Source organism: Orcinus orca, chromosome 20, assembly GCF_937001465.1.
Source record: "Orcinus orca chromosome 20, mOrcOrc1.1, whole genome shotgun sequence".
Taxonomy (NCBI): Eukaryota; Metazoa; Chordata; class Mammalia; order Artiodactyla; family Delphinidae; genus Orcinus; species Orcinus orca.
Genome location: NC_064578.1, coordinates 13,389,047 through 13,401,854, shown reverse-complemented (window position 1 = coordinate 13,401,854; position 12,808 = coordinate 13,389,047). Strand labels below are relative to the sequence as shown.

Sequence of the window (12,808 nt, the reverse complement as noted above, 5' to 3'; positions counted from 1 at the left end):
GCTCCGCAACAAGAGAAGCCACTACAACGAGAAGCCTGCGCACCGCAATTAAGAGTAGAGAAAACAGAGAAAGCCTGCGCGCAGCAACGAAGACCCAATGCAGCCAAAAATAATTTTTTTTAAAAAAGTGCTGTTAAGTGCAAAGTACCAAATAACAGATTTCAGAGACCTAGTTCTCCCCATACCTAAAAAAATAAAAGGGAGAAAACATAAAATATCTTAATTCTCTACTGACTACAAATTGAAATGATATTTTGGATATACTAGGTTAAATAAAACATTAAAATTTAACTCCATCTGTTCCTTTTTTGTGGCTACTGAAAAACTTAAAATTAGACCTGTGGCTTGCATTATATTTTTAATGGATAGCATGGTCTAATCTACCCACCAGTTTGCAGGAACATTAAACACACAAGGAATGACTCTGTCAAATCCAGAAGGTGGGAAATTCCACAAGAAAAGTGATCTGGTTTCTTTAAAAAAAATTTTTTTAACAGGTTGGGACAGTTATTAAAAGAAACATAAAAAGATAAATCAAGCATATGAAAACTGTGCACAGCTTTATGTAGATCCCGAGTAGAACCAAATGTAAAAACATTTTTGGGAAAAGAAAAAAAAAGGAGAAAACTAGAATATGGGGATATCAGATGACATTAGGGAATTGTTAGGGCTTCCCTGGTGGTGCAGTGGTTTGAGAATCCGCCTGCCAATGGAGGGGACACGGGTTCCAGCCCTGGTTCGGGAAGATCCCACATGCCGCGGAGCAACTAAGCCCGTGTGCCACAACTACTGAGCCTGCACCCTAGAGCCCTCGAGCCACAACTACAGAAGCCCGTGTGCCTAGAGGCCGTGCTCCGCAACAAGAGAAGCCACTGCAATGAGAAGCCCGCACACTGCAATGAAGAGTGGCCCCGCTCGCCAAAACTAGAGAAAAAGCCCGTGCGCAGCAACAAAGACCCAACGCAGCCAGCCATAAACAAACAAAGGAATTGTTAAATTTTGTTGAGCACGATCATATTAAGGCCTCAACACACACACACCCCTCGGCACAGCTACATTCTCAAGTACTTAAAGATGAAACTATATACCATATTGGATCTGCATTAGAATACTCCAGGAAAAAGAAAAGAAGGGGAAAAGACAAAGTGCTGATAACTGGTAATAAGTACATGGAGGTACATTACATTAGTCTAACTCCTGGGCATGTTTGAGAAATTCTAAATTAGGAAGTGAAATTAAAAAGCAAAAAGTACCTGGCCTAGATGAAAACGAAAAGTATCAATATATGGTCAAAACCCCTGACAATCTCTGATCCTTAGGTTCCTGCCTTTTGGGCCATGAAGAGCTCAGGTGCTTTGACAACAGGGAACATCTAGGGGCCCTCTATTGCTAATGGAGCCCATTATGAACTGTGAGACCCTCCGTATCCAGGGGTTCTGAATTCACGGATTCAACCAACCATAGATCAAAAATATTTGAGGGGAAAAAAAAAAATTCCAGAAAATTCCAAAAACCGAAACTTGAATTTGCAGCAGCTATTTATATAGCATTTACCTTGTATTAGGTAATTAAGTAATCTAGAGATGATTTAAAGTGTATGAGAATATGCAATTACTATGCCATTTTATATAAGAGACTTGAGTATCCTCAGACTTTGGTATCCAAGGGAGATCCTGGAACCAATCCCCCAAGGATACCAAAGGACAACCGTATTAGTTTCAAAAGGTGCATACTGTGAGTACAGGCAACTCTTAAGAACCCCATCTAGTTCTGCCACAGAACAGCGATTGCTAAGCATTTTTATCAAAAACTCTTCATAAAAATACTTTTTTCTAGGCCTGATTTGTTCTAATTAGAGGTGAAATAAGTGGAACACAGAGCAGCATTGCTCACTTCTCATAAGGTGGGTAACTGAAACCATAGGCACAGTATTGAACAAAGGAGTCATGAAAGTAAAAGAAGCCCTGACACCAACAATGTGAGCTTCTAGATATCTTACCTGTAGCCCAATATTCAGGTATAAGAAGCCAATAGAGCCCCTCTCACCCAGCTCATCCTGCTTCTCAGTCCCACCCATTTCCACAATACACAAGGACTCAGGCTGGGCTGGGAGAGCCTGCATGCTCAAAGGTTGCAAACAGTCCTAAGGGGGAAAGAGAAAAGAATAAAACATGGGAAATGACCAATTTTGGAAAAAACCTACCCAGAGAAATCTAATTCTAGAAGTGAAGAACAACTCTTTCTCATGGACAGGGAAAACCTGAAAAAGGAGTTCTATTTAGACTGAACCTTAAAACAATCTCTGGAGAGGATTGTGCTTTCCTTTTTTTTTTTGCAAAAGTGGATAATGGTAAAAGTAAATATGCAAAGGGCACCTCTTTAAAGTCATCCAAGGCCCTTTTCTGTAAACACAGTCTTGGATTTTTTTTTTTGTTTCTGTTTAAACTAAAAAAGGGAATCAAGCCATAAGCCAAAGAAGCAGGCACTGCAGAAGACTCCTGAGGTGTGCTGCTACAATAATCAGGAGAAGCAGCAGGTGGAGATTTCAGGGTCCAGCCCAGCTGATCTCAGAGAGGGACATCAAAAATGGGTCAGGTGCTCAGGTTCCAAGTGGAAGATCCTTAAAGTTGAGAGTGACACTCACTGAGGGATCCAGGGAGATGATTCTGACAGTATTGTCCACCAGCCCCACAGCCAGGAAGCGAGACCGCTGCTCTCCAGGGGGGACGTTGGCCAGACTCATGCACACCACATCTGCTGACATCTCCTTCCGTTCTGTGTATTCATTCAGCTGTCCTGACTACAGGAATGAAGACAGAGAGAGGTCACAAACCACTCCAACTTGCCCCCAAACCCTGGGCCTGGAGAACAAAGGGAGCTTGTTCAGTTCCTTTTTGCTTCCTCGCACTCTTCTTACTATAATCAATGACCAAGAATATCTCTACCTAAGGTTCCAAGACTAAACTCTACAGGCTAATGGAAAGCAAAATTACTGACAAGAGAATCAAGAGACCCTTGACAAGTATAATGCACCACAAATTTTCTAAGCCAACCTAGCTCTCAGGAAATGAAAATACATAAAATTGTTTATTTGTTCATGAAAATACTCTGGGTGAAAGAGAATTCAAATATGGCATTTAAAGACAAAACCCCTCAATCATAGGTACAGTTGGACTATACAAGCTGGCCACAACCAGAGACTTCTTAAGAACATAATTAAACACACCTAACATCCTTCCATATATAAAAGTAAAATAAATTTCTGAAATTGATTCAGATTGCAGAAACTAAACATATGGCAAGTATCTGGTGGAAAACTAGAGTGTGCAGGGCAGAAAAAGTGTTTCATTGCTAAGATGGCATTTCATAACTCCAATTAGAATTAAAGACATGAAAACATATCCACCTCCAACCCCCTTGTAAAGGGCTTTAGGACACTTTCCCTTCTCATTTCCCTTTCATTTTTAAAATTTTATTTTTTATGTTTTAATAGATCTTTATTGGAGTATAATTGCTTCACAATACTGTGTTAGTTTTTTGTGTGCACAACAAAGCGAATTAGCCATATGCATACACATGTCCCCATATCCCCTCCCTCCCACCCTCCCTTTCCCACCCCCTAGGTCATCGCAAAGCACCAAGCCTATCTCCCTGTGCTACGCTGCTGCTTCCCACCAGCCAACTATTCTACATTTGGTAGTGTTCATTTCCCTTTCTCATGAATATGTAATCTAGATACCTGGACTGCAACTCCCATCTTCACCTCTGAACCCTACATTAAGTCCCACAGTGAATGGTAAAATAACATACGGGATCCATTTCAAAATAGACCAGTTCTCCTCCTGTCAGGGCGATCACCACTTGTCGTTGGTTCACTGCACATTTCACAATTGTTTTCTTTCCAGGAGTCTTCCACTCATTGACTCTCTTGTCTGCTCGTATGTGCCGAATGCCATCAGGATACACCTTGAGGCAGTAACAGAAAGAAACCCAACTTTAGCAATTTGACTCATCACTCAAGCATGACCCTCACACGTATCAGATCTGTCAGATCTAGAGGCACTGTATTTGAGGCACCAGTTGGGTCAATGACAAAAAAGAGTTAAGAGGTCCCAGGCAAGGTTAACTTCAAAAAAGTTCATGTTTTGCAGCATCCATTTCAAAGAAGTTCAAAGCTCCTTAAATGTGAACCCAGCAATCTACACCATAATGAGGTCAAAGAAAGGACAAAGTAAGGTGAGCAGGTTAAGCAGCTCTCTGAGAATCCTCACCTGCACTAAGGCATCATCTCCTAACAAGGAGCAGGACAAGGTTGGGGTAGTGCCCAGAAACCCAGAGTCAGTCACTTCTTCTACAGTCTCTCCAATGGACAACACAAGTGTGGCATTCACGAAAGACACAATGATGTAAGCATCAAACTCATCTGAAAAGGAAAGAGAAGAAAGAAGTGGGTTAGCTAAGAACTCATTAGTTACAAAACCAAATGAGACACACTAAGCATTCTCTTCAGAAACTTTCCAAGGCACTTCTTCTATGTGTAGTCATCACACACAGTCATGTGGCAAACAGCACAGGATGATCCAAAAGATAATTAAAGGTCATAACAGCCTACAGATATACTTTGCTTCCTTAAATGGCTAAATAGTACATAAAGTAGACATGCCCACATCTAATACCTTTGAAAATTAATATTTTCTTGAGACATTTGCTAGAAAAATGCAAGAGAACAAAGCAAGAGGAAATTTTGTATACAATATTTATATGTACTGAAGCTACAGTTTCAGATGCCAATCACAATCCATTCTTAAGAGATACTCCCTATAACCAAGGAAGGTCCCCATTTTCTTCCAAAAGTATCTTATGTGAGAACACAAGACCTAATGAATAAAATAGTGATTACTTAAGCCTCCAAGAGACTAAGACATTCTAGGGTTGGAAACTGAGAATCCTAGGATGTCCCAAAAGGAATGATGTAAGAACACTGGATAACCAGGGAGGGGGTGGGTGGTGGTGGTAGTTTATATTGTCAGCCCTTGAACTCTCTAGTTTTTCACATTTAAAAATATCACCATTCGATGGTCATGAGCAATCCTATTAGAACTTGCTTTTCATTTAATAAAATGCACTTGGATAAACAAACACCAACAAGTTTTTCAAGGAGGTCAGAGGTATACAGGCAACCCCAAAAGTTTCTCACACAGATCCCACAGTTAAAAGCTGTCTACTTCCTACACATTCCACCCTACAACATAAAACAACTTCTGTATGTATCTCCCACATCCAGCACAATGTTTGGCATAAAGCTTGATAAATGCTGAATAAATGTATGTTCATTTTTTTGAGATGAATTGAGATTTTCCTACTTTACATTTGAATTTTCTGTATCAATTCCCCTCTTCTTGTCCCCTTCACACAGAAATCAGGCAAACAAGGGATAGAATGACAAGCACACAAGGTACTAAATTAGAGTGGCTACCTCACTCTTAGCAGAAACAGCTGAAGGATCCTGCTTGCCTGAGTCCCTGTCAGAGCTCAATACCATAGGCCTGATCCACCCCACTCACATCAAGGACACAGTATGGATTGAGTGCTCCAAGGGTCATTCAGCTGAACTAAGATTACTCAATGAGTTCAGCAGAATCAGTGCTCTTTACAGAAAAAGGGGCCAGATGAAAATGTATTATTGGTATAACCTATAGTAGCATTCTGACCTATTAGCAGGACATAAAATCAATTTTGTGGACTGCAATCAGCATTTTAAAATACAAATATATAGAAATAAATATAATTTATGAGGATGCCTCATAGTAAGGGTAAGTACTATTCTGCAAAACTGTTGCTTCAGTTAATAATACGTGTGCACTGAATGAGTGGCTGAAAGGCAAGGATCAAAGATCTTTCCCAATGGGTATAATCTAATGGCTACACCAGGAATCCAGAGCAAGGGTTCCATCATAAGGAATAACACTGAACAAGCAGATAATTTGTCTTAGATTACTTTACTATAACTGTCAACATGTATCGCATGCCTGGGGACACCTTATAAAATGGCTTTGTAAGAAGACCGCACTGTTCGCCATCATAAAACATGGAGTGTGGACGTGGTCATCTCTGAAATGGATGCCTTAATAGCGCACAACAAAACCGTCTTCACTCTCCACACAACACCAAGCTTGGAAGCTTTGCTCCAGCTCTCAGTTTTTGAACTGGAAATTTCTGGTATGTAAAAGTAACAGGAATTGCTTAATTTTAACATTATATAAATATCGTGTCCTTTCCCATGTTCTCAACACTGAAACCTTGTACCTTAAAAGCTGTGCCAGAGCAAATTAAAGTCAAACAAAAACGGGCTCAAACTGGTCAGGATTTCAGCCTCTTCTTTCAGTCAAGGGAAAAGGTGGGCTTCCAGAAAAGAAACCACACATTTATAACTTACAAGCAGAGAATGAGGGGAGTGAGGGAAAAAGGACTGCCTGGGCCCTTATCCTTCCTCTGACCCAAGGCCCCAGACTGCTCAGGTATAAAAATAAAGAGATGCTTGGTGGACTTAAATAGGGTCTTATGTTTGCTGGGCAGTTCAACAAGGAGTAAAGCAATGACTGACACCTGAAAGCTCCTTTACATCACGGATTTCCTCAAAATATCCACTACCCTGTAAATACTAAGCACACTGTAACTTCTACCCTTTCCATTCTACGGTCAGGAGGACCAGAAACAGATAAGCTGCTCTTGTGTCCTAGGCAGGTTATAGGTTAAAAGGTGGACTTCAGAACAAAATCAAGCTTCAGTCAAGATAGATAAATGACTATGAACTATGAAATCTATGTTGCCTTCTTCCAGAGGTTTCAAATTTCATATAAATGACCATTAGTTCAACCCTCAGTGAAGAATCTATTAGGATATGAGAACGCATCTTTGTCTCAGTTAAAAAGGACTTCTATCTGTCTGAGCAATACGGAAGCAGCCCACAGAAGAGGGAATGCTTTCTTCTTCTCTCCCCTGCCTTAGTATCTCAGGCTCAAAAAACAGCTCACTACTCCAAAGGGAAAAGTGAGTGACCATCCAGATGATTTAGGCCTCCAATGTCTCACTCTCACTCTATACTCAGACTACTCAGTGCTTGTCTTGCCTCAGCACAGTCTTGATTATACTCAAAAGAGAAAAAGGGGGGCTTTCTCCAGGACCTAATCTTTCAGACAGTACATGTGGAACATTACAAAAACATCAAGAGAGAGTATGAAGTTAAGATTTTCTAGCCACAGCCTCTTTTAGCTTAATGAGAGGCAAATTAATCAAATGTTCCATATTCTGTAGGAGAAAGTGATTCCTGCCTCAAACTATTTAACATACAGGCAGATGGGTGTGCACCACTAACACTGCACATGGAGAGCCAACTGCAAAGTTACCCTCTGAAAGATGCTACCAGGGCAGCCTCAATATTTTGTGCAGGTCCCTCTCCCTGGGTAATCTCTAAGACCCCATAGTAGACCCTAGCAATAGGTACAAGGTACACACCTGTGGTGATCAGCACCTTCACCAGCCACCTGTGGAAGAGAAAAAAAGGCTTGGTATTGGTAGTGTGCATCACCAAGTACCAGCCAAGGTTAGTAGTTGCCTGGAAGACTGCAGCATGTGTGGACATGTGGAATAGTAACTTAGGGTATCTGGAAAGAGAATGAACAGAGAGAACTTGACCTGTTTTGTGGGTGATCACCCAAATTATAGTTTCTAAAGAGTAAAATTTATCAGGATGTAATCATTTCCTAGATTTTGGTATCTAGAGGACAAAACTTTTCAGCTACAAGTTCCATCATGCAACATACCACAGATCACGAACTTATCTAACTTACCCCAAAAGCCTTTCCTGATTCTCAAACACATGCCTGTTCCCTCTTCTCTAACCCCTCCTGGCAACATGCTTGTGCCTTTCATCACATCAGAACACACAACAGTTTTCTGTTTTGGTTTTGGTTTTGATTGCGGTACGCGGGCCTCTCACTGTTGTGGCCTCTCCCGGACGTGCAGGCCCAGCGGCCACGGCTCACGGGCCCAGCTGCTCCACGGCATGTGGGATCCTCCTGGACCGGGGCACGAACCTGTGTACCCTGCATCGGCAGGCGGACTCTCAACCACTGCGCCATCAGGGAAGCCCACAACAGTTTTTTATACTTATCTTCTTTTTTAGATGGCACATGCCCTGAGAGTAGAGTCCTATCTTAATTACAAGGTAGCAGGATGAGAATACTGAACTTATCCTAGAAAACCAGCATGACCCAAACTCACTATAGGGTTAGTCAAATGAACACTGGATTGAGATTCGGGAGACACTGCTTTCAGTCTCTATTACCTAGGTGCCCTATCTTGGGATAGTCAACGCCTGTGATTTTCGGCCTTCTTCATAAAAATGAGGGGTTAACTTTCCTGCATATCTAAATTGATTTTACAGTAAAGTTTAATAAGTGAAAACAAAAACAAACAAAAAAAGAGGAGCAAACTAGGTTTTATCTCAAAGGCTCTTTCTAATTCAAACAGTCTGGGAAATGTTTTCAAGAGCCTAAATATCAACCAGCCAATCTGCCACCAAGCTAAAGGTGAACATCAACAGTGACCAGTTTCTTTATGAAGACATTACACAAAATGGGGAAATCTTTCAAAACGAATCATCCAATAATTACCTTTTCAGCTAAAATGAACCTACTAATTTCCTATTCACTTTTTTTTTCTTTCTACTCAACTCAGATTGGATTCCAATGCTTACATGAGACAAAATCCACTAAAATGTGTACTCTATTAATAGAAACGAGATTTCCCTCCTCCACATTTCCCAGCTCCCTTAAATTTGTTCCATACAACCAAAACATCTAAATAGCAGGAAGATTTCCAGCTGTTTTCTTTAAAAAGCTTTGTATATTGGCCAGTCCCACATTCCTGAGGGAACAAGAGGAAAATGAGGTCTAGGAATAGAAATGACCTACGATCCCGAAGAATCAAAGGGAAAATGAGAATTGAGTTTCATCTCTAAGGGAATGAAATTCAGTTGTCACAAGACTTTCCTGCTATTGCACTAAAATGAATTTTCGCATAACTTTCAATTTTTTAGGATGAGGTGACCATTTTTATTCTGGAGCTCAGACTTCCTCTTTCCTCCATCCCTTCTTTTCTACTCACTCTAAAATTCTGATTCCATTCAATCAACCTCCGCTTTCCTTAAACACAACTATTATACCTATTGAGCATTAACAAGCTTTACCAATCTCTTAATACCCAGAATAATACCTTTAATTTCACTGTGATTTCAGCACAATAAGAGAGAAAACATCGTTGAAGAAAAAAGAAGCAAAAACTTTCCCTTACACCATACTCCTCACACAAATGGAAAGAGTATCTTAAAAATGAATACAGTCAAAGAACACAACATACGACAGCTCTACCTATGATACTCAAGTGTATATGTACTGAATATTAACAGCCACCCTATGCTCCCCTTACCCATGTGTACAAAAAGTAGTAAGTGAAGGCACCCTGATTGGGAGAGCCTCAAAAACATGGTGTTGAGTCAGAAGAAGTTTCTAGTATATGGTGCTAGATGATGTGATATAGAAGCATTATGAATGCAGTCTCTTAAGCCTTCTATTGTCAGTGGCACCCAGACCCTCATTTTGACTGTTGGGAAAGGGCTGCTTACCTTCAATGTGCCGACGCACTGTCCAGACAGCATTGGGGTTACCGGGTAGCTCTGAGACAGCCATTTCTGATACCTAACAGGGAGAGGAGACAAATCACAGATCCAGTGAGCATGAAACTCAGCCCCTTGCTTACAACTACACTAGATAATACAGTCCCAACATAGCAGGGCTCACACTGTATACTTGATTAAAACACTGGAACCATCTAGTCAAAAAGAATGTAAGAACCAAAACGCTAGAGGCACTGGCAATTCCCATAATAGACTTCAGCAAGAAGTGATGGAACATCTAGGACAGTTGTTGCAGCCAAGACCAAACACTTCCTTTGGGTATAACATGCCTGCATCCTCCTCAAAGTGAGCACGGGGGAATGAAACAGTCCATCTAAGTTAGCATCCCATTTCTTTCTTTTTTGAAAATGTATTTATTTAATTGTATTAATTTTTTAATTAATTAATTAAAAATTAAATTAAAATTAAATTAAAATTAAAAAAATAATTAATTTTATTGTATTCGTTTTATTTTTGGCTGCGTTGGGTCTTCGTTGCTGCACGCGGGCTTTTTCTAGTCGTGGCGAGCAGGGGCTACTCTTCGTTGTGGTGCTTGGGCTTCTCACTGCGGTGGCTTCTCTTGTTGCGGAGCACGGGCTCTAGGCACGCGGGCTTCAGTAGTTGTGGCATGCAGGCTCAGTAGTTGTGGCTCGCGGGCTCTGGTGCGCAGGCTCAGTAGTTGTGGCACACGGGCTTTGTTGTTCTGCAGCATGTGGGATCTTCCCAGACCAGGGCTTGAACCCGTGTCCCCTGCATTGGCAGGCGGATTCTTAACCACTGCACCACCAGGGAAGCCCTTCATTTCTTTTCTTTGTTCCCTCAAGGCCAAATTCCATCTCCCTTCACAGAACAATTCAAATGCCACATTCTTTAGGAAAAATCTTCCCTTATTCTCTTGGCTGGCAGTCATCTCTTCCTCGTAAGTTCTCACAGGAATCACAATCACCACCTCTTAGGACACTTACCTAAAAAGTGATCTGAGGAATTGTTTTGTCCTTCCTACTAGGTTCTTATGCTCCTTAAGGTCAGAGTCAAGAATCCTGTGAATGTCCTATAGGCTCTCAAATGAGAGTAAATGCAATACATAAGATGAACTCAAAATGATCTAGAGGAGAAAACTAGGTGTGGGTTATACATTAACTGTCTGTAATATCCTTGCAATTTTTCTGTAAATCTAAAACCATTCAAAAATAAAAATTTTATTAAGTGTTTTTTAAATGACCTAGAAATAAAAAATTAGGCAGCCTATTATACTGTACAGTGGAACTACATCTTACAGGAAGAACGCTAGTATATATATGAAAGACATTACCCTTTTGTTGGTTTACTGATGTGATAATAGCAGGAATACCTGATCGTGGTACAGGAGAATCTTGGAAAACTTCACCATCAATAAAACGTAAATGTCAGGTATACCACACTCTATACACCAAATGTAATATCTGACAGTGACCGTGTTCAACAGAGACCATAATCTAGCTAGACAACAAGGTTCAACAAATAGATATACAGGAAAAAAGAAACGTCCAACAATTTAAAAATAGTTTTATATAACATAATATTTTTTTAATATAATTGGAAAAAATTAGGAGGAAGCAGATGACTCACAATGATTCTTAATTGGGTCCTTTAACTCTTACACGGTACACAAAATTTTCTGTTAATGCATATATGTATTTTTTGTGTTGAGCACTTGCTTTAATCAGATGCTTGATAGGATCCAATTAGCAGTAAGTAACTAATCAAGAACTACTGGTCTAGGGCTTCCCTGGTGGCGCAGTGGTTGAGCGTCCGCCTGCCGATGCAGGAGGCGTGGGTTTGTGCCCCGGTCCGGGAGGATCCTGCATGCCGCAGAGCGGCTGGGCCTGTGGGCCATGGCCGCTGGGTCTGCGCATCCAGAGCCTGTACTCCACAACGGGAGAGGCCACAGCAGTGAGAGGCCCGCGTACCGCAAAAAAAAAAAAAAAAAAGAACTACTGGTCTAAATTGGGTTCAAGTCATCGAAAATTTGGTGACCTGATGAATATTTTGGCAGTCAAAATTTTTTGAATTCTCTGAAACTACAATATTAATAGCTAACATTTATTGAACAGTTACTATATGCCAGAACTTGAGCTAAGCGCTTTACACACATTCTCATTTAATTCACACAACAATCCTTTAAGGCGGGTCCTATAAAGCTTAGTAATAACTATTAAGTAGTAGAGCCAGAATTCAAAACCAAGGTCATCTTCCCTGTCTTCCAATAAAAATTTCCAAAAACAGGCAGTGGGACTCTAAAAGCCTGGAGCCTGATCAACCACAACCTCTAAGAGCAAAGTGTCAGAAACAGCTTTATTTTACTCCTAACAAAATCAAGTCCAGTGTACTTGCTAAAAGCCATCAACACTAGAACCATGATGAGAAGAGGGTGTGGGATTTGAGAAGGTAATTTTGAGTATTCATATCACCTAAAAAGTAAAGGATTCATGGAGGGTGGAGGGATGAACTGGGAGATTGGGATTGACCTATATACACTAATATGTATAAAACAGATACACAATAAGAACCTGCCGTATAAAAAATAAATTATATTAAAAAAATAAAGGATTCATTAAATAAATTCTAATCTACCCACTGTGAAAATATATTGCAAAAACATTAAAAATGACATGAGAGGGCTTCCCTGTCATGTCCCGCATGCCGTGGAGCGGCTGGGCCCGTGAGCCATGGCCGCTGAGCCTGTGCGTCCGGAGCCTGTGCTCTGCAACAGGAGAGGCCACAACAGGGAGAGGCCCGCATACAACAACAACAAAAAATAAATAAAACTAAAAATAATGACATGACATAAGAGCACACAGTAATCAGGAACGTAATAAGATACAAAAATATATACACAATATTAACATAGTTAAAAATATAAGTATCTAAAAGCTACAAAAAAATACCAACACTAAAAGGAAACGGAGTAAAATGTGCCATGCAGATTTCCTAACCTCCACGTAATGGCGACTGAACCTGGAACTAACAGACGTGTTTCTCCCCTTTGATTCCTATTTGCCAAATTTTTTAAATGTGCCTACTGTGCTAACA

At 40.6% G+C, this 12,808-nt stretch overlaps 1 protein-coding gene across 2 annotated transcripts in view; it reads right to left on the bottom strand.

Annotated features, from left to right (window-relative positions):
• SF3B3 (splicing factor 3b subunit 3) overlaps positions 1-12,808 on the bottom strand; it is a 73,909-nt gene that overhangs the window by 38,460 nt on the left and 22,641 nt on the right. For both annotated transcript variants that reach the window (XM_004273248.4, XM_033434642.2), the window contains exons 11-15: positions 9,686-9,758; positions 4,272-4,423; positions 3,811-3,966; positions 2,645-2,800; positions 2,000-2,143 (exon numbers count right to left, since the gene is read on the bottom strand). In XM_004273248.4, the coding sequence (XP_004273296.1) occupies positions 2,000-2,143; positions 2,645-2,800; positions 3,811-3,966; positions 4,272-4,423; positions 9,686-9,758 (681 nt within the window). The remainder of the gene's footprint in view (positions 1-1,999; positions 2,144-2,644; positions 2,801-3,810; positions 3,967-4,271; positions 4,424-9,685; positions 9,759-12,808) is intronic.